The sequence below is a fragment of the Danaus plexippus genome, chromosome 14, assembly GCF_018135715.1.
Source record: "Danaus plexippus chromosome 14, MEX_DaPlex, whole genome shotgun sequence".
In the NCBI taxonomy this organism is placed as follows: Eukaryota; Metazoa; Arthropoda; class Insecta; order Lepidoptera; family Nymphalidae; genus Danaus; species Danaus plexippus.
Genome location: NC_083546.1, coordinates 7,430,056 through 7,452,605, shown reverse-complemented (window position 1 = coordinate 7,452,605; position 22,550 = coordinate 7,430,056). Strand labels below are relative to the sequence as shown.

Sequence of the window (22,550 nt, the reverse complement as noted above, 5' to 3'; positions counted from 1 at the left end):
ATAATGAAAAATAAATTAATAAATGAGCAGGAAATAGCGCAGCTTAAATAAGAAATTCCTGAACAATTAAGAAGGGAAGCAGATTTGATTACCTGTCGATTAGTACGTAAGCTTTTGGAATCTGATAATGTGTTGACTGACTGTACTGACTGTCTTTTTCACTTCCCAGTAACACTTGGTCACTGACCCGTGTGGCTGGAATATTGGTCCCATTTTTAGGGAGATAAATAGTATAAACCAAAAATAATAATAATAATCTCTATTGTACACCCTTAAATTAACTACTATTAGGATAACAGTGGATAAACATGTACAACTTTGGCGGCCTTATCGCTAAAGAGCGATCTCTTCCAGGCAACATATAAGGAAGAGTAAAATATATACACATATTATTAACTAACATAATATTAACTATGTCTGTATAAATGTTTTAAAATGTAACTTATTCTAGTCACAATAAAAGCAAAAATCATCAAAGAACAATAAAATTGTGTATCTTTATACTTAACGTTATAAAAACTAAAGCATTAAAGTATAAAGTAGATATATCTAGAAAAAAATACTTTATAATTTCAGATTCAATAATTAAGTAAGCACTCGAAAAGTATTTGACCAAGTGATTAGTAAAACGTGTATGAATAAGAAAAGAGTATACATTCTGCAAACTCAACAAGCTTTTGATATTCCATTAGCGAATGTTGCCAGGTACATCTTTGTTCACATCCGAAGGAAAACTTTTCAGATCTGTTTCAAGGCAGTTTATTCGAATGAGAGGTAGCGACACTTTATTGAAAGTAATCTCTGTCTGCGTTTACGTGGCAATAAAAAAATCATTCAACCTGTTAGTTAAATTTAATTTTTAAAACGAATTATACTTTTTTCCGCCGATGACAGCAATTTTGGCGCCATAAGTCTTCATGTTGCAATGTATTTTGACCTTGATATCTAATATTAGATTGTTACTTGTGTGTATACGTTAGTATAATTCCTATAATGTACTTAATAAGAATATAAATGGTGTAATGGTATGTAACAAATAATACAATTATTCGTATGAAGTGATTTTGAACTCAGGTACTTCAATGTCCGCTTCGCGTTCCATTCACTATGAATCAAGAAGAACAAACATCTAACACGTGACCTCACTACTAACTTCGACTCTAAGCTATTTTCATGTTGCGAAAGATATAGGTATGCTTTCTTATAACTAGTTTAAACTGTTATAAAGTGAAAAAAAATTTCTTATTATTTTTTTAATACAGCATAAACATACAGCCAAATTTATAACTAAGTGTAACTAAAATTATATATCAAATATAACATTTACGTGTAATATTTTATAATCTGTAATAATTATGCCTACAAAGTCATCGATACCACATAGCTTTTTCTTAAACTATGTCTTTATTCGCATTGGAAACGTCTAATACTTTGCCAATGTCAACGTTTTTATTTAATGGACGAATAATCTTGAGTTCTGAAGAAAACACGAAGAAGTTTTTAAATGGAATAATGGCCTTTATATAATAAAAATTATTATACCACTTAGTTTTTTTTTTTATAATACGGCCTTCATCCGTGCAAAGACGTGCACAGTATTCTGCCAGTGCCGTGTAGAATGGAGGAGACATCACTTAGTTTTATTAAGAGTCTATTGCGTGATATTGACATTGTATTAAATGTCATAAGTAATATATAGTTAGATTGACACTGGCAGAATAGACTGTGCACGTCTTTCCACGGACGAAGGTCGTATTTAAAAGAACCAAACTATTTTTTAGATTTTTGTCTCATTTTATTTTCTCATGTATAGTCATTATTTTTAAAGTAAGTTTGTTTGTTATTTCAAATAAAAAACGGAAAATGTTATTTACACATTTAAATAAAAAAGAGCTAAATCAATAAAAATAATCATTAAATTTTTTTTTATATGTCTGTCTGTAATATGTCTGTCGACGCGAAGTACAGCTGGTGTTCCTGAACGCATCAGACTAAGGACACTGACAGATCAGATACGAGCCGTCCTTAGTGTGGGTGTAGTAGAATACTCGGGCGTAGATCATTCATGGTGAGTCAGTGTGGCGTGTCAAAGAGGTGAATGGAGGGTTCCACACGGATGGCCAGCAATGACAAACCCTCGATTGAAATGTTTATTCAAACACATCAGCATGTGAGGATTATTTTTATACATAAAATGTTTACTCACAAAAGGTTTTCATTAATCTTTTATATTATTTACATACCTGGCGCGGTCTATATATCAATAAAAAAACTATTGATTTTTTTGCATCAATATAAAGATCAAAGATGTTTAAAGAAACCCTGTCGTATTAATTTATCAGAAACACACTGCTGTTGAAAAGTAAAAAGCAACAATGTTCTTAAAGTTTCCGCTCAGTAAGCGAACACTCCAGTCGGAAGACACTCGCTTGAATATCTCATTTCCTGAATTCTTACTTTCACTGCTAACTTTCAGATTGATAAAAGGTTGTAGAAATTATTTCTAAACTTGATTTATTTTAAGTTACTAACTTTTACAGGTTAATTTTTTTCTAAGCATAATTTTTATTACATCTGTATGTCCTGAGTATAATTCAAGGGTAAGACGCTGGCGATGAAGCCAGGGGGTGAATGGTTTACATCAAACGCTATTGTTTCTAACCCTGACGCCAAAACAGCGGTCTCGTTGCAGTATTATATCGGCGCCTCTGACCTCTGTGTATGTATCTGTCAGGTGCGTGCACAGAGATTTGAGGTAGGGTAAACAGAATACCTTTCTTTAAGTTCAGTCTCAACTGGTCACACACCTTCCCTTTGTGATTATTTTATTTGAATCATCAAACAACAAACGACAACGACAAATTCAAAATTGAAACGACAATTGAAATTGTACTCGTAATTAATTTCGTTAAACACTCATCACCAGTTATTATTTTCCATAATACACTATTTACTAATTAGCTACTTAAAACTTATTCACTTGCGCTTAGAAAGACAAATAACAATATTCAATAATAACAAAATGGCGAAAAAAATATATGAACAGTTTACCTACCAATTAGAGAGAGAGAGAAGCAGTGCTTCTCGAATACAACACATGCATAGATTTTGCACACACACATGCAAACATTTTCTGCATACAACACGAGATTTGTAGATCGTGCTTGAGATTCTTTATATGGAAAATAAGCACCGAGTAGTTGTGCCCACCGCCGCTCTGGCTGCATAGCGGCGCTAGCAGCTAGCATTGGCCGATCGAAAATGTTTCGTTTTCTGTTTATAGATGGCACTTTTAACAAATCGTGAATCAAATGTCATTTTAAATGTAAACATTTGTATTTCGTAATGTATGATTAAAAGTATTTAAATAAGAATTAAACAATATAGGTTTAGTTGTTATATGGGTAGGGTATGCAGTGCTTATTTGCATCTATGATGTGCACGCCACTGCTACGTGTCTGTGGCATGAAAGCTCTCAAACGGATCGACCGATTTCTATGCGTTTTTTTTCATTTGAAAACCAGATTAATTGCAGTGGTTCTTAGCTATGTTTGGTCAATATCGATCCGGCAGTGAGAGTATCAGCTCTTATTCATAATTATGAAATGCACTTTTGTCCTATGATCATTCAATTAAGTTATTATATAACGTAACACGGAAATAAATGAGTAGGGATTTTGTTTATTTTAATAAAGCGTGCTTTTAACATTTTTCTATAATTCGAATTAATGTATTTATTACGTATTCCGTACTACTTCAATACGTACATTGTAATTTACGTAGTCTCATACAAATTTAAATGTAAGTTTAAATGTAACAATATGTCGATTCACTATTATGGTTAATTAAGAATTAATAACTCTTTCTTTTCATAGCTTTAGCTATTTTCTCAAAATGCCTGTGATCCAAAAAAAATCACTTCAATCATTATTATTCTTCATTTGTAAAGTATGGAAAGTACTAACATACCTTGGTATATATATTTGCATATTGAATCATCTATAGTTCACAAATACTTTTCATGACGATTTTTTGATTAAAAATATAAAACTTTAAAAAGTAAATGGAAAAGTAATGCACTAGTTATAGCTCGGTTAAAAATAATAATTAGAAAAATTATAACGTTGTCTACTATGAACTAAAATATTTCTTTTGAGTGTTGTAGGCACTCGTTTAAAAATATATTCTTATTAAGTACGTCAGTGTGTTAGAATTTTTTAGTTTCATTTCTAAATAATGTATTTTTAACCCCCGACGCAAAAGCGACGGAGTGTTATAAATCTGACGGGTCTGTGTGTGTATGTGTCTGTCTGAGGCAACGTAGCTCCCAAACGGATGAACGTTTTTGTTTGTTTGAAAGGTATATCCGTCGAGAGTGTTCTTAGCTATGTTTGGTGGAAATCGGTTCAGGTCTTCAAGGTCATCAGGTCGTTTGTTAGGTGTGATAGGAATGTTACACGCACAGTTTGCTCGCAAGCATATGTGGGATCTGACATTTGAAACACTAACCTTTTGTCATAATAATTGCGTCCTTTTTTGGGTCGGGGGTTTTATAAAAAAAAAAAAATATTTAATTATAAATCACCGTTCCATAACAAATGGCAGATCAAAAATTTAAACTTTTTAGTAGGACGAAAGATATTTAATTCTTTAATTTATTTTACTATTCAGTTTAACAATGTAACCTACGGTTATTATATTAAAAAGCCATCTTGTAAATTATTGTTCCTATGTAAAATGTTATTTAAATGTTATTTATATGTTATTTAAATGTTATTTACACATTTTAATAAAAAACACAAGGAAACAGATTACTGTTAGGATATTTATAACGTTTGTAAAAACACAAGTAATAGCAACCTTAAATTAAAAAAATTATGGACTTTTAAAAACCACCCATAGATTATACTGACAAGCGTGAATCACTAATTAGACCAATGATAGGAGCAATCCAAAAAATGTCTTATATGATTTTGTGAACGAGCTGATACTCTTACATGACTACAAATATTAACATAACAAAGACAAGAACCACCGTAAGGAAACTGGTTCTCAAATGAAAAACCGTATTGAAATCGCTCGATTCTTTAAGAGCTACGATGCTACAGAGACAGACACACACACAGACAGCGACGTCAATTTTGTAACACTCCTCCTTTTGCGTTTCGATAAAATAAAAATCGAGACAATTTAGTTTACTTTTTGTTATAATCTACGTAAATTAACCGCAAACGTTTGCTCTCCACATTACGCACGGTTATATGAACGAAATAGACATTCAAAACAACTATAACTTCATCAGTTCAGAACGCAAATAGAGTTAAGGTAAACTAACCGCAAACATTATGACTTTTAATATTGTACGTACCAACAAACGCTATCACATGGAACTGCTCTCGGCCACAGTTTGGAATAGACTAAATAAAACGCAGATGGTGTTGATTATGCGTAAATGTTGATATTAAGGAGAAAGAGAAATAAAAATAGGGACATATAATGTTGAAATAAAGTGCTTCTTTACTACTATAACAAAATATTATTTTTTTTTAATTAAAAAAAAAACCCTAAAAAGTATGTACCTACCACAAAATATCGTTTGATCTAAGAGATGAATGATTTACGCTGTTTATGTATCCCTTTTTTATACTCCACATTTCTATGAAATAATGCGTATTTTATATAAAATCTGATATTTATGTAGGTATCTTATATCATATCTTGTCCTTATGGAAGTCAAATGAAAAGGACCTAAGTATTAAGAACACTATATAAGTGGCTGATAAGGAAACCGTTTGACTTTGTAAGATTATTAAGATTTGAAAACTCTCTATTAACTATATACGGAGTAACTACAAAAAATTTAAATTGACTAGATTGCCAAATTTTTTTACTACAATTACAATTAAGATATATATGTCTATGAGCATTGTAAGTGGGTAAATATCAAAACTATTATCCAACATTCGAGTTTTTCTAGAAAAAAATAAACAAATGTCTATTTTTAGTCAATATATTTTATGTAAAAACGTAGTATTCTTAAAATGTCGTTACATAAATGAATGCTCTCAATGGTAATTGTAACTATATTTATCAAGTATAGCTGTATTTGTGAAGTAGCACACAGACAACTTTTATTTCAAGGTGGTTTGTAACTAGTATGTGAATAATGTTTACGTTTTCATTTCAGTAACACATGGGAAGTAGACAAAGGAATTTATTACTAAGCCGTTGCCATTATAGACAGTACGGCCAATTCCCTAGAGTCTAGACCATTGAATGTTTTTTGCATGTTCTTGTACCAGCAAAATGGCACAGATATAATAAAATTTTTAGAAACACCAGATATTGAAGTAAAACACATACATAATATTTTTAATTTTTAATTGTTTAACTGTTATGATATTTCAAAATAGGTTACATGTAATGTCTTCATAATTAATAATCCTCATTTTCTGGTATATTTAGAAAACAGTGAGCCAACACCTTTAGTTTAATAAATAATTCCTGTTACACCAGGTAAATGCTGTTTATAGATGAGCTGTCATCGTTAACTGACAACTTCACTCTTCTTCATTTAGATGCAGTGCCTGGCTGGTAGGTGCGACAGATTGGGACGGAATATTCGTCTTTATGCCACTGTTATTACCTTGACCAAACCCAGCATAAGACAAAGTACCGTTCTGAGGAAGACCAAATGGGGATGTCCCATTCTGAGAAAGACCAAATATACTTGAACCCTTCTTATTCTGTCCTGATTGAGCTTGAGAGGAAGAACAGCCAAATAATGAGCCCTGACTTGAGCCAACCGACTGTGTACCACCAAAAGTTTGACTGTTAATATTTGATTGTAGATTATGAAAAGGTTGAAATCTATTTGTACAGAAGTATCTAAACTCTGGAATAGTATTTAGGCATTTCGATTGATTCATTGAATATCTCTTGAAAAATGAAATCTCTTCCGTAACAATGATGTGTGCTTGTTCCAATGTACTTGGTTGTTTCAATCTCACCATGTTAACTAAATATTCTGGAAGACTGTACAATAGTACCGTTATCGCCATCTTGTTATACTGGTCTACTTTCTTACATTTTTCTGCCTCATCAATATTGTTATCGACCTTCGAAATAAGGATTCTGTGTAAAGCTTGTAAGCGTTTGTAAAACGACGAAAAGTTCTCTGAAGGATTGATTTTAAGGGATTGAAACTCTAATTCAATACTTTCTTCGCTTCTGGTGTCACTATAGTTTTCTATCAATAGATCCTTTAGTTTGTTCCAGGAATTCACGTCACCTCTTTCGCTCAGCAGGCTCGCAGCCCTGTCTACAAGTCTGCTCGTAATCGTGTGAAGTAAATATAGGTTTTGTTCATCATTACCCTTATACATATCTATGACATATTCACATTTCCTTAGGAATAAATTCAGTTGAGTTTTGTCGCCATTATAAAGTGGAATTACTCTCAATACTTCGATGGGAACAAGCTCTAGGGCATCTTTAGGTTTAGTCATGTTTAGAAATTCTGTAATACGAAAAAAAATTACTTGATTATAAAAATATTATACTACCTCTTTTAGTATAAGCTGATCTTTAATGGCATCAATTGTTAGGCTTCTTAGTATTTAATTTACAATATTTTCCTAAGTTTTTATGCGTATTGCTCGAAGATAACTTACAGTGCTGTATAACTATAGCTTGTGACGAAATCTTGCGCAATAATAAAAATACATAAACAAGAGATGATTTTGACAACTTTGAAGTCATCAAAATGTGACATTGGTGGCAGACTTATGAGAGTAGATAATACAAAATAGTGTAGAAACATTATTTTGTATTAACATTTTTTTTTTCCTTACAAATTTCGACAGATTCTTTCAAATTTTTAAATATATTTAATGAAGGGGATGAGCAATAAAAATTTATCTAAGGGAAATTCTTTGAAGTACTATAGGTCATAAATAGTACTTAAAGGACTGAACTTCTTTAACTTTAAATGATAATATATATAAATAATAATAAATGTATATCTTAAAAATAAAACACTTTAATATGTTGCATACTTATACATAGATTGCAATATTTATGTATAAGATAACAAAGACGAAACTGATTCCTTTGTTCTCCTATTTTAAATCCTGAAGTTCTTGATATCCTAAATTCTTATATAATATTGTGTTAATTAAGCAGTGGCGTTATAAAATATTTAAATAACCATTGCAGTATTCGGAATTCTGTGCAATTGTATTTGTTTACGACTTTGCTGAAATATAAGAAAGATTCTTAAGTTCTTCAACAAAGAAAAACGGATTGCTTTGTTACATATTCTCAAATACACATTTTATGAGTGAAACTCATGAGTAGGTACTTTGTATATTCAAATTATAATCTTATCGGTACATGTTAATTATTATTTATTTGATAAAAAAGAACAATAAAACGATAATCGCATACTAAGACCGCATTATCAAAAAACAGTTTCGAGAAATACATAGGAAGTGAGACCAATAACTAAAACTAAAAGGTAAATGAATTTTAGAAATTTTTCATTGTTATTTTTCTTGGCGCAATTAGAAGTCACAAAGGTATTGTCTAATATGTTTTTAAAAGTTCTTTTGCTTGTCTTAAATGTTATACTACGTTTTGTACTGCGTTTTAACTTAATTTGAAAGTTTTAAAAGTATAAATATACAATTTCCTATAATATAGTTATGTGTGATCATCATCTCTTAAAAATATTTTGAAATCTGCACTATCAATTGTTTCTTCCAGGCATGCCTTCCAACGGTTCATGCGGCCCCTATTGCGGCAGCTACTGTACATCGCAATGCACCCAACGTAACTGTCCACGGCCTCCACAGATAAATCATCATCCTCCTCATCACCCACCAAACCATCCACCCCATTACCCACCCCATCAACCACCTCACTACCCGCCCCATTACCCGCCACATCACCCTCCGCATCACCCTCCGCATCACCCTCCGCATCACCCACCCCATCACCCGCCCCATCACCCGCCCCATCACCCACCACATCAACCGCCACAATACCCGCCACACTATCCCCCACCGCCTTACCCACCCGGTCCAGTACACCGACCACTGTAAATAAAGCTGAATATGACAACATTAACATCCTTCACAGCGTCAACACAGATGTCTTGAAATAAAATTGTGATGAAAACAATTATTCTATTCAATAACCAGAGTGACTGTTACTAGAGAAGGAAGTTCAAGAAGACTTAAACAAAGTGAATGGTGCTAATTTGAGTAAATATGCATTCCGATATATTTAAGTTTGCTATCTCCTTTGGAGCGTCTCATCGGCTTTCATCTATTGATGTAATTATTTTATTAAACATATGTTAAGAAATAATTGTTTATTTATTTTATGTATGATTAGGTAAAAAAATAAAAAAAAATTGTAAACACCGGTTAATTGTGTGAATGACAAACTCATCGTAGCTCTGACTCATGCGTCGGACCCACCAAATCACTGATGAATGAAAAAATGAAGAACACATTTAATCAGAAGCTTTTAACCAGTTAAAATCAATTTATTATAAGGAACTGATTATCTAATAGATTCTGATCACATACGGTTAACTATTAACCTTTCGTAAAAAACTTCTGGAACAAAATTCTGCACACTAGAAACATAGCTATGTCGCTTGGTGATCATTTGTGGATTACAATAAAAATGGTACTATTTTATTGTAAATATTTTTAAGAAACTAAATTTTTCGGTTTTTTGACAAAATATTTAAGGAAAAATTTATTTTGACCTCAACAAAAAAATATATAAATAAAAACATAAAAGGGTATTCAAGATAATTCAACCCTATTTCTTTCTGAAAACCCACTTACTTTCTACAATATAATCTACAAGTAATTTATGTCCTGATGTTAGACTACCTTTCCTTTTTATTTTTTACGCCAAAAAGATGGAATTCGAGCGGACGGTTGACCTGATTTGAAGCGTCAATAATCGCCCAAAGACATATGCAATATAAAGAATATTCTTATATTACGCATGGCCTCTTATCTAGTATTTCTACTAATCTCATCTCATAAACGGTACTCTTAAAAAAAACATATTTGAGTCCTCAACGGAACTGTTTAAGAGAGGTCATTCCACAACCTGTTCTCGTGAAAAAAGGCCCGCCATGCAATTTAATTTTACTAACAAAACTTTGGCTAATGTAGTTGGTCTTCTATACTAAGCCAAAATTTATAATTTATTGCACTATGCCGACTAATTATACGATAACCACCTCACTGTCTGTCCATAAATTATGTAATACATAAGTAAGTCACCAGCGCTTTGTACATGACGAAAAAAGCCTTCGATACTTAATAAGCTGGTATTCCACTAGGCAACCAGAACCATCGATATATTTGAGAGAAGGGAGGGAGGTGATCGCACAGTCCCTTAGTCAGAAGTGAGAGCGAGGTCATTCTTTCTGGGGATATTGTCGACATTTGCTACCCACCAATAGACCACAATTCTTTTATTTAAATAATGTACAGGATTATTTATATTTAGATAATAAAGTACTTAATTAATAAAGCGGTGCTATAAATTTAGGATAAAAAACGTATCAGTGGTAAAATCCTTAAGTAATGTTTCGTAAGTATCTTTGTAACGTGCAGAAGTTTAGATTAATTTGCAATGTGACCAATAAAAATAATATGTTCCATCAATAATGTCTGTAAAGTTTTGATTAATTTGTTGATACAAATACTCGCATTTAAAGGAAAAACATTTCTAAATTCTTTTAAAGCTACGTAAGACAAATTTGACATTTATAATTTAAACAAGACAATTACCTAAAAAAATAATTATTAATTTCAAAAAAATATATAAAGTTCAAAATATAATTAGTTAAACAAATTTTAATTTTCAAAATTACGGAAGGACTTATTGGGACGATCCCGCTTTATGTTCTAATTCCTTTGCCCTTTATGTGTCTATTAGGCGTTGTTTGAAGTCTGTTGTTGTCTGAAGTTCTCAGAACGATAAAATATAAAAAACTTAATGATCTCTGCTGTAAAATATGTCGAGGACATAAAAAACCGCCGTTGCTTGCAACATTTTATAACACAGTTAAACTTTGGCATTTTTTAATTTAAGAACTTTGAAAATGTATTTTAATTTGTAATATGTACTTTATTTGGCATAATATGAATTGCTTTAAAAAAAAATTGATGTTTATTTAAAAACATATAAGAAGAATTAAGTAAATATTAACTACAGTCTATAACAATTTTTAAAATGAAGATCAAAATTAGGAATATTTAAGTGTCGATTAACAGTGTTAAAATTACAATAAACCAATTAACTTCAAAGACATTCATTGTCATATGTTGTTGTGTGGAGGTAATTGTCATCACGGTATCTGTAAGTAAGGTAAGTTACAGAATTTAGTATAAAAATACTTTCTTATTATACAAGTAACATTTCAAATTAAACATCATTTTACAAAGTTGATAAAAACAAGGTTTTAAAACATTGTAGTCATAATAATTCTTCCTTGAATCGATTTGTAATTCTGTTTTCCTTTCAAACAAGGAAATTCCATTTTCCAAACACAAAACTGAGAAAAGTCGCTACGGAACCTAAATAGCAACCTTGTAAGGAAACGAAGCGAGATAAGTAAATAATGTCTTCTTTGAGAAATATTTAAAAACAAATCGTCGATGAAAATCTTTAACAATTACGTAAATGGGTTGAGGCTTTTAGAACGTTTGTGATAGCTTCTTTGAAATGGAACTTTTGCTAATATTTATCTATATTTTGAATTGAATTTTATAAAACATTGTTCAAGTAATATGAATCATTTTTATTTCTAGCGTTCACATAAAACCTTATCGGTTGTGCTACACGTCACTCAGTTCTTTGTATTTGATATGATAAGGTGATTTAGATTATTCAGTAATCAATAAAACATACCTCGAAATATTGCTTGTGACAGTGTTGCTTTTATATTCATTGATTCAGTTATTATTGTTTAAATCAAAGATCTGTCATTTTTTATATTACATTTATATCTTTGATTTCTATACACCAAAGAAAATTTTATATTTATTTGTCATTTGAGAAAACGTCCCAATAAAACCTTCTTTGATTACGGATTCACATTAGGTTATTCTGGTTAAGTATGTAGTACTAAGTATTATCGTTATAATTTAGTATTCCATTTGAAGAATATTGCATTACAGTTACAAAATCAGTTGTTAAAGTCTTAGTTATAAGTTTAAGTTTATTAAGGTGATAGAACGTAGATGTGGTCAAGTCACTGCAGCTCGTGCGTGAGCTGGCTCGACCGGGGAAGTACCACCCTCTCACAGTAGATTAGCGGAAAGTAGTCTCTAATAGCTGGGTTTCGTCTGATGAGTGAGAGAGCCGGTGGCCTTTCCCTTTTCCCGCCCTTTTCTCTTGCTCTTCTACAATCAAAGTCGGCAACGCATCTACATCCGTTATGTTGCAGATGTCCATGGGCAACGGTGACTACCTTCCATCAAGTAGCTGTCTGCTCGCTTACCCCTTTTACAAAAATGTCTTTTCTTAATTGTCTCTTGTGCGGCTTATATAACAAAATACCACGTATTCATAGTAGGCACAAAGGTTTGTAATGTCAGAATATTCTGTCGTTCGTTTGTGCGAGCGGTTTCCAAAATTGTTCCTAACTTTGGTCTCTCCTGTCGACTAATGGGAATATGTTATCACTAATCACCTTTGTTTATACGTTCCAGCAGGTTTATATTCTCCTGTATAAATTGTGAATAAATTGTCAAAGACTTACTTAAGACGTATTTGTAATTTAATAAATAAAAATTAGGTTTCATCTTCCAATATAATAGTAGCTGCCTCCTCGTAGATGACTTTGTACATTTTTTTTTATGGATCAAGAACCGTATTTATTAAAAAGGAAGAGGTTTAAAACATAGTCTCTGGAACAATAAACTGCAAATGCAATTTCATATTCAAACAAAATTATTTCATACAAGTAATCTAAAAAAATATTCTTCATCATAGATATATTTGGTAACGGCAACAACACTATTTCCTTTCCCTACTTGGTATATAAATCTGTACTTTTCCATTTTCAGTGATGTCACCCCCACAGACTCTTCCATGTGGTCCGTATTGTGGCAACGGATATTGTCTGCCACACTGCTACTACAGAAATATGCCCCCGGTACCGCCTCACCTACAGTATTGGAAGCCACCACCGTATAGCCAACCTGACCCATATCCACATCCTGAAGCACCTCAATATCCGCCACAATACCCACCACATTACCCACCACATTACCCACCACATTACCCACCACATTACCCACCACAATACCCACCGCATTACCCACCCAACTACCCACCACAATATCCACCAAATAACCAACCCTATTTACGATAAACATCATAATTAATAAGAAAGTTATTCAGATATGAAATCATTGTATTATACATTCGATGTTAAATATTTATAATATAATATAAAAAATAAAATATATTTTTAACACATTTTATTTTAATGAAATTCATGCACAATTCCATAAAATAGGAAAAGAAATGAATGAGATGTAAATCTAGCATAATTTGTTGTTATAACAGCTATCAAAAGTTAACGGTTAAATTAACCAATAGTGGTAATTGTATTCACGTTGACGGTGATATATTCGGAAAGCAAACAGCGTTCTTATTAACAAAGTTTTTCTCTATAACAAGATTACGTACGCCAGATGTGTTTGATGATATTTGGTACAAGAGTCATAAGGGAAGCGACCGCTTTTATCTAAAATATAAAGACGAACTTAAAACTATCTCTGTTGCGATATTAACCTTTTTATTTAAATTTCATCGATACACTATTTGTTTAATAATTTTGAATTAAATAAGCAAGTGACAATAAGCCGGTTTTATAGGTGTAGCCTTAAATGAAGTCTCGGTCGCTGGACAAAACATATAGACCAAATAATTAAACGTTCGAATCTATTAAAATAGCCATCAAGCTGAAAAACAGGACGATTGTTGAAGTGGGTAGAAAAAAAAAGAATTTTTCTCAAATTTCACCAAAAAAGTAATTTTATCATAAAAATACTTGAGACAAAAATTTTAGATCCATAAAATTATCTACTAAAAAGGTCTTCTCCTTGGTCCTATGTCCCCTAGATGGGGCAGAGGGTGTCCACAGTCCGCCGCCATCTCGTTCGGTCTTGAGCTTCGCCTTTCACGTCGCTTCAAGTCTTGCCAATGTTTTTGACCTCTACAATGATCGTCCGCAGCCAGGTCTGCTCAGGGCGACCACGTTTTCGCTTTCCTTCAGGGGTCCAGTAAAAAAAAGGTATCAGTACTTTTTTATACGAACCACCGTTTTTGAAATATAATGATTCAAAAAAAATTAAAATTTGCAATCATAGTGTGCACATTTTTTTAACTGTTATGATCCTGTTTAATGGAACACTATTGTATAATAATGTGTTTACAAGAAAAGAAATAGTTTTGCAAAGTATATATTTTAGTGTGAAACCATCAATCGAGCGCCAGGACATAAATAGTAAACAGATCAGATCGTGAGTTACGGTTATAGCCGGGTCCGGCTCGGCTCTGACCCGGGACTGATCTCCAATATCCGGGTTATCGGAACTCACGGTTTTTGGTCTGCGAGCTAAAAAAACTCAAAAATTATTAAACACAGTTTCATCTCACATTTATTGAAATAAAATACCTCAACACTTTTACTGACTCTATAACTATGAATATATTTAGTAAGTTACATGTTATTGTTCTATACAGAAATATATACATAAATTTTCCTTTGCTTGGCCGCGAATATTTTAATATAATTTTAAATTTTCACAGAATTAATTTCATGAACCCGTCTAGAATGTTTCATGGTTTTTGAGTAATACATACATCAAGTCTCTGCAATCTACTGACGATAACATGCATTACACTGTATAAACGTGGCCAAGGTCTACTCCGAGCAGTCATGTGCCGATACAACTGGAGCCACATATCACGCACAGCGGCTCGTAAATCGAGCAACCTTGACTGTTCACCGTCACGGAATACTTTCCTAAAAGCATACGAGGACTTCGCATTTATGAACGGATTTTATTTCAGCTGAGATTATTTATAACGACATCGCAGTGTCTCGCTTAAACAACTTCCAAGTCGTGAACTACAGGACCGTTCCCTTAGCATGGTAACCGTTCGCTTCACGATCCTCATAGATGGATCTCAGACACGCGGTGTCAGCCAGGAGACGTCTCCTCACACACTGATCCCAGTTAGAGATCACGCGAGTAACTCTCATACTAATGTCAATATATATTGGATAAGAAATATATAATACATTTAAAGAGCTAGAAGTGTCAGGGGTCGGCTTCAGTACACTTCTATGTATCGTGTGTTGGCTCGCGGCCAATGTTAGATGGTCTTAGAGGAATTGTGTCTCATTTATTATTTATTTATGTGAATAAAAGCGCATACTCTGAACAGAACATAAATCATATTCAGAACATTGATACAATTACCATTCTTTAGCTCAAAGAGAATGTATGTGAGGAATATTTATACGATATGTTCATTTCTTATTTAAGGACACAACGAGGTTGCTTTCAAGTTCATTGACCGTATTTGGGTTTAATAACAATGTACCCAATGAGAATACTGGACAGACTATGTATATTAAGAAGTATTATTCCACACTGGTTGTGGATGTGTCTTCGCCCGGGCTTAACGGTTTTTAATTTGCTACTAATTGTAAGTATTTATGTAATATACAGAGAACTAACATTCAGTCATCTTGAACACCGATCTTGATGGAATCTTTAACATGTCTAACAAAGAGTCTAACTAGTGTACATATTCAAGACGTCCAAAGTTGTATCATTAAAACGCAAGATGTCATCAAAGGTGTCCAAGGATCTCTGGCGAGCTCAACTGAGACACGTTTTAAACATTTAATAAGTACTCGCTGTTTTGGTTGCACTTAAAACATTCAAATATCACTTGCCTCGAGCGGAACTTAGCAATATAATAATATATTGAATATAGTTCAATATTAATATTATAAATCTTAAGATTTAGTTTAACAAATACATCTTAGGAGTCAAATAGATTGAAAAACATTTTGAGACCTTCCTTTGTGTTGGTAAACATTTAAAGTTTTGCATAAAACCAACATCCGAAATTTAATTGGATTTGACAAATATTAGTTATTCAATTTACAATATAAAATCAGACAGATATATTATATGCATATTAAAAACCATTTACCTATACTTTTATTCTAAGAAATAAAATTGAAGTATATGTTTGAAACATTTACTAAAAGCACATATCAGTATGTATGTATGTACGTACATCAAAATTGGATTTTTTTTTAATTTTTTCACTGTCTCTCCGTTTTGTTCGCGCTAATCTCTGTAACGGGTTGAACGATATAGATTTTACGCGGGTTTCTTCAAAATAAAATCAGATTTTTTTTTTAAATAAGATACAAGCAGGAAAACAAATGAATATATTAATATACATCTACCCAAGTAGAATATGAAAAGGCTTTTTTATATATTTATAATTTAAATTTGTAATCGATTTCATAAATTTTACAAATACTTACAATTTTTTTTATTAGGGTTGATTCTCACGATTTACCCCGACGGCAGCGGTTCCTACACACCAGATACTATTTTTTATACCTACCCCCGAGTATTTGTTTAAACTGAAGTATTAAATTCGTTCATATAGGTATTACCTAAAATTTTAAGTTGGATTTTGTTGTTTTTTTTTTATAAAAGTCCATAGAGGTTTAACCAGCTCTTTAAAAATGAGGTTATCCACTAACAAAACCAAACCAATAAAATATTAAAAATACAATATAAAATCTGTACAAATAAATAAAATTATTTTTTGTTTGTTGAGCCTATTTTGAATCAACTTTACTGTCAGATAGTTAATGAGAGGGATAAGGCGTAGCATAAGCTTCTTAATTTCGAAAATTTCATTATTATTCTCAATATAAATAACAGAAAACAGCTAGGTATCTCGCGCGGACGTAGTCGCAGACACAGTCGAGAACAAAAATAAATCATATTAAAATTAATTTAAAGAATTTGCCTTTTAATATAATTAATTTTCTTCAAAGGACTGAGCACTTACACCGAGATGAAATAATTTAAAAGATAGTAATGATTTAAAAGCTCAAAATTTTTTGAAGTCAGGGTAAGGAGTTCATAGAAATAGTTCGCTCTTAAATTACTCAAATTAAATCATGCATACGTATAAATCTCATCACTGAGTAATGTACATGACCACGTTTTCCATACCATCCACTTGTCTTTTTCCTCCCAAAGTGAATTATTTTATATACTTCCGCTAGAGCGATTAGTATACTCATTGGAAGGGCATTAAAGGGAAACTCACCACTGAACGGTCCAGATCAACTTTTGTAAGGAACAAAAACGATAGAATGTTCAAAAGACCAGAAAACTAAGGGAGAGTGTTTACGTCAGCTCACCCAGAAATACCATCTCTGTCAACAGATTGTCGTTGCGATCTTATTCAAGTTTTCAAGCCAATCGAAGGCCACTCCTGCAATATTACTACAGCCAAGATAATTTCCTAGTGGATCCTTATCCAATACTCTGACTGCTACCTAAAAAACCTCTGCCGGCAACTACTTTACCGCCTCTTAACTATCAATACTGCGCTTAAAAAGTGCTGATCCGTTTGGTTTATTTCTTCAAAAAATTGTGTAATGTCCTCTCATATCTGCAGAGTTTCGTCTCCATTATTCTACTAGTAATTTTTCATTGCTTTGGGCCTTTTTATTTCTATACATACTGCCATGACCTAAGATCTCAAGGGGTCGTAGATGAACCTAGATATGTATATCTATTGAAATCCTTCCTTCACATAAGTTGTATACAATTTACAAGTTATAATATAGTTTTAGGTAGAAACAATTTATCAAGGAACAACCTATAATATTAGGCTCTCAATATAGATGCTCCCGGAGCAAATACGATCAACAAAATAAAGAAAATTAACAGAGGTGTTATTTGTTTGAAAATATTTCACGAGTAGTTTAAAAAATGTCGTCAAAAACGAAGATAATAAAATACAAAGACGCGTGTAATTCCGATGCAAATATATTTGAAATATGAGAGGCCAAATGAAATAGTAAATTACAGTAAATACGTCCGAGGGATATTCGCTCCCGAGACCAGGCTCTCCAGTGGGTTGTATAAAATTTTTATATTATAGGTGAAGTAAATATTATATTCAATATTCAACAAAAGATTCGTTATCTATGGCAGTGAAAATCGTTCATTTATGTGACAGTGTTAATTTAGTTGTATGTGCATTATACAATAGAATATGCTATGTAGTTAAACAACAAAATTAAAAATTAAGACTAAAGAAATGAGGAAACGTAGATTTATCGTGAAAAAAAAATAATATACGTGTTACGTGACATAATATGAATTGCATAGGTATGGTCCCGAAGTATTTTGCCCTCGATCGCTTTGTAGGCAAACATAGTGTTAGCCTTGAGGGCGATTGAGGACAAAATGAATTTTTTTTTCAATGAATGCCGTGTTATTTTTTTTTTTTTTTGGAAAATTATACAAATACAATTAACCAAATAAACAATATTTTTTTTGCATGGATAAGCAAAAATTTTATACCAAAATAGTAACTTGCACAAGCAAGTAAAGAATTTACCATCAGCTCTCTTCTTGGTATTCGACAAACATCTCGTTGATTCGCAATATATATATATATATATATATATATATATATATATATATATATATATAAACATGTACATATATATGCGGTCAATTATATTTATTTGTCAAGACAAATCAAAGTAGCACCAGACTTATATATTTTTTTTATTGAAATAAAAAGTACCATGTACACCCACTTAAAAATAATTAAGTAATTTCTTACTAAGTCAACTAAAACTAAGGTTATCGGATGTTACGACTAGTTTTTTTATTATTTTAAACCACATTACGATATCAAAATCTTATATGTCATTATAATTTTTCATTAATTTATTTTAAAAACTTTCATTTATTTATTTATTTAATCGATACACCACAGTATTTGAAATATAGCACTTAAAGCAAGAATACGATAAAATGACAGATACAATTTCAAACATTAATAGGTATATACAGCATTAAAAATCATAATAACTTTCCTCCATCTTCTGTATATGATGCTATTATGAGTCCAATTATCCGTTCTTCATATTTAATACGGACACTACAAATATTTACAGTGCATAAAAGTGGTTTTATTAATATATAAGAAATTTAAATTATTTTATAAATTCATAAAAACAAAATCTCTTTGAAACTTAAAATCATCGACCGACTTCAAAAAAGGAGGAGGCTATCAAATCGTCTGTATTTTTCTTTATGTTCGTTACTTAATAATTTTTGAATTAAATTCTCCATGCTCTTCTTTATTCATAAATAACATTATCTTTTCAAAAGGAAAAAAAAAGATACATAAATTTCTTGACAAAAACATTTTATCAAAGATAGTCAATTGGCATGCTAACTCATTAGTGGCGAAGGAATTCATTGAGCCCACACACTCGTACAAGCAGACAATATTAATATTGTAAAACATAAAATGGACTGTATTTGGCTGGAAATACCGTTCATTTTCCTTCAACCGAACCTAATTAAGGATTGGATTGATTGAACTTTGATTTTGCATTAGACCCTCGTACCACGGTTTAGTACTTAATTAAACTGTCAAATGTTGAAGGGACGCTAACTTCAATAATATTTAAACTTAGTAGTTATTTTACAGAAATAGTGTTGAGTGCAAAAGGTTATCATATTTAGCCAGACTAATGTCCTTATGTTAATGAGTTATAATGAATATTTGATGTTTCCACTCGCGATGATATAGCTGTATAATTTGGACGTTTTAATCTACTCGTGATCATTAGCCCATCGGAGCCCACTGCTGAGCAAAGGCCTCTTCTCACATGATTAGAGCATTAATCACCACGCTCGCTCAAGGCGGATTGGGGGTTTCAGACTTAATTCGGACAGACTTATAGTTTGAAATTATAATACCAGGTTTCCTCACGATGTTTTCCTTCACCGTCCGTCAGTGGTGTCTAAATACTCTTGCCAGAATTCGAACCCGCGCCCTCATGCACGAGAGGCGGGCCTTGTACTCCAAACCACCACGACTTGTTAATAATCTTCCCAACGTATCAATAATGACAATATCTTAATGAAACTGAAATCCGCTTGTGAAGACATAGGAACAGCATATAAATGCAGATATGCCTTTGTATTTGAATTTAATAAGGATGGCAAATAAACATGAACAACATTCTCGATGAAACTTATCAAAGATCGAAATTAAATTTGATAACATTAGGTGCTTGCTTGAGAACACTCTTCGGACATTATCAGTACGCATGTTTCATATTATTTTAACCGTAAAATATATATTTATTTTATTGTTTGTTCTTGATTACAAAGAAAACATATTTTTCTAGCTTTATTTTTTTATATATATGAGGTTTTCTTAGATTAAATAAATGTGAGATAACTTATAATAACGCGAGGCTACGACATTGACAGTTGACAACATTGGTAAATAGATGTGTTGTGTTTTACTAGGGAGGTGCTATTTTAAGATTGATATTTGGATTTATATTTCTTTATTCATTTCAACGTTTTCTTTACGAAACGAAAGGTGACGCTGTTTGTAAACGTTAAGTCAGGTTCCTAGTGGTGGCTCACTCTATCAAGGGTGAACTGTTTCTTTGTGTTTTGGATTGTGTTGAGGTGTGTTTTTGGTTGTTTGAGGTGTGATAAGATGAGTGATAGGGAGGATGATGGTGGGGGGTTTGCCCGGGGGGGAAAGCCGGGCATTTTAATGGATGAGTGTTTTGGAGTTGAAGACCCGATGTCGTCGCGCCCAGAATCGGAGTTGGGTGCCAAGCGCCTCTTGTCGGAGGTGTCTGGCTCCGACACCGAAACGGGGGGTGGCGTAGTTCGAGGGTTGGATATGGTGGGAAAGCGGGGCCGCGGTGGCGGCCTTGCTAGAGCCCGGAAATACCTGCGCCAGCGGGAAGAGGAGGAGTCGGAGTCCGCCTTCGACTCCTGCCTTGAAAAGAGTTTGAGAAAGGAGAGGGTCGGGGGAAAGAAGGCAAAGGGGAAGGAAAAGGAGGTCCCTTTAGATTTGGGATCGATGGGGGCAGAGGCGATGATGATCGAGGCGGAGAAGAGCCTCGATCTTATCAAGGGTCTGGTAGGGAAGAGTACCAACCTGAAAGGGGGGTACTCTTCCAAAATCATGAAGGCCTCCGCCTTCGTAAGGGATGTCCTCGACGTGCTGGTGGCGCGCACTGAGGCAGAAGAGACCCGCCGTCTCAGAGCTGACATTGGTCGGCTCCAGAGGGAGAATGCGGGCCTCAAAGAAGAAGTGCGCGCACACCGGCAACAGTTCGAGGAGATGCGCCGGGAAAGGGTGGCGGCGGTACAGGCGGCTACTGACGGCCAAAGCAGCCGGGACAAGTTCCAGGAGATGGAGGCCAACATCGCCAGGTTGGTGGGCAACCTGGTGGATGGACGGCTGGCTGCATTGGAGTCCCGGCTCAAGCGGGAAGAGGTCATCCGTCCTCCCCTGGCGGGTGACAACTCGGCCGTCGCCGTGGCCGCCAGAGTGGCGATCCGCCGTGCGGCGGTGCAAAGGGAGGCCGGTAAGACGGCCTCGTCACTGGCGCCTTCGGCGCCGGTTATCTCAGAGGCGGATTTCCCTTCCCTCCCTGCGCCTTCCAAAGGGAAGGCCAATAGGGAAAAGGGAGGGAAGGAGGTTGTCTGGACCTCATTCGGTCCATCCACATCAAGTGGTAGGGCCGACCCGGTTGCTGAGGGAAATGGGGCCAAGGCGGGATGGACGGAGGTGGTTCGCCGCAAGGCCCCTAAGAAGAAGGAAGTGGTGCCGGTGCCAAAGACATCGGCGCCACAGCAAAAGAAGAAGGCGGGCCCTAAGGAGGGCCCTAAAAAAGTGACGCTCCCGCGCTCACAGGCCGTAATGCTAAAGTTACGGCCTGAAGCAGCGGCCAAGGGAGCGTCGTATCTTTCAGTCCTCCTGAGGGCCGAAAAGGAGGTAGACACCAAGGAGCTGGGCATAGGGCCCCTGAGGATCCGTTCAACGGCAACAGGGGCCCGCATCATTGAGGTGCCCGGCTCCACCAGTGCGGACAAAGCCGACGCTTTGGCCGCAAAGCTGAGGTCCGCACTGGCGGAGGAGGTGGTGGTGTCGAGGCCCGTGAAGTTCACGGACGTGAGGGTCACGGGCCTCAACGATGCGACGACGGTGGACCGGCTGATAGCCGCAGTCGCGCGAGATGGGGGCTGCACCGAGGCCCAGGTCAGGGTGCGCAGTGTGCGACCTGGGCTTCGCGGCACAGGCTCTGCCCTGCTGGAGGTGCCGGCTATGGCGGCCAAAAAGCTGCTGCAGCTGGGCGGTATCTCGGTAGGGTGGAG

The 22,550-nt window shown here is 34.3% G+C and overlaps 1 protein-coding gene across 2 annotated transcripts; it reads right to left on the bottom strand.

Annotated features, from left to right (window-relative positions):
* Positions 1-6,364: 6,364 nt before the first annotated feature.
* LOC133319167 (uncharacterized) lies at positions 6,365-7,793 on the bottom strand. Of its 2 annotated transcripts, none has more exons than XM_061522598.1 (2): positions 7,674-7,793; positions 6,365-7,519 (listed from the first exon to the last, which is right to left on the bottom strand). In XM_061522598.1, the coding sequence occupies exon 2, from the start codon at positions 7,506-7,508 to the stop codon at positions 6,561-6,563; it is 948 nt and encodes a 315-aa protein (XP_061378582.1). In that variant the 5' UTR covers positions 7,509-7,519; positions 7,674-7,793; the 3' UTR covers positions 6,365-6,560. The 2 variants fall into 2 exon arrangements, with proteins under 2 accessions (XP_061378582.1, XP_061378583.1); XM_061522599.1 differs by having other exon boundaries at positions 7,629-7,685.
* Between the last annotated feature and the right edge of the window lie 14,757 nt (positions 7,794-22,550).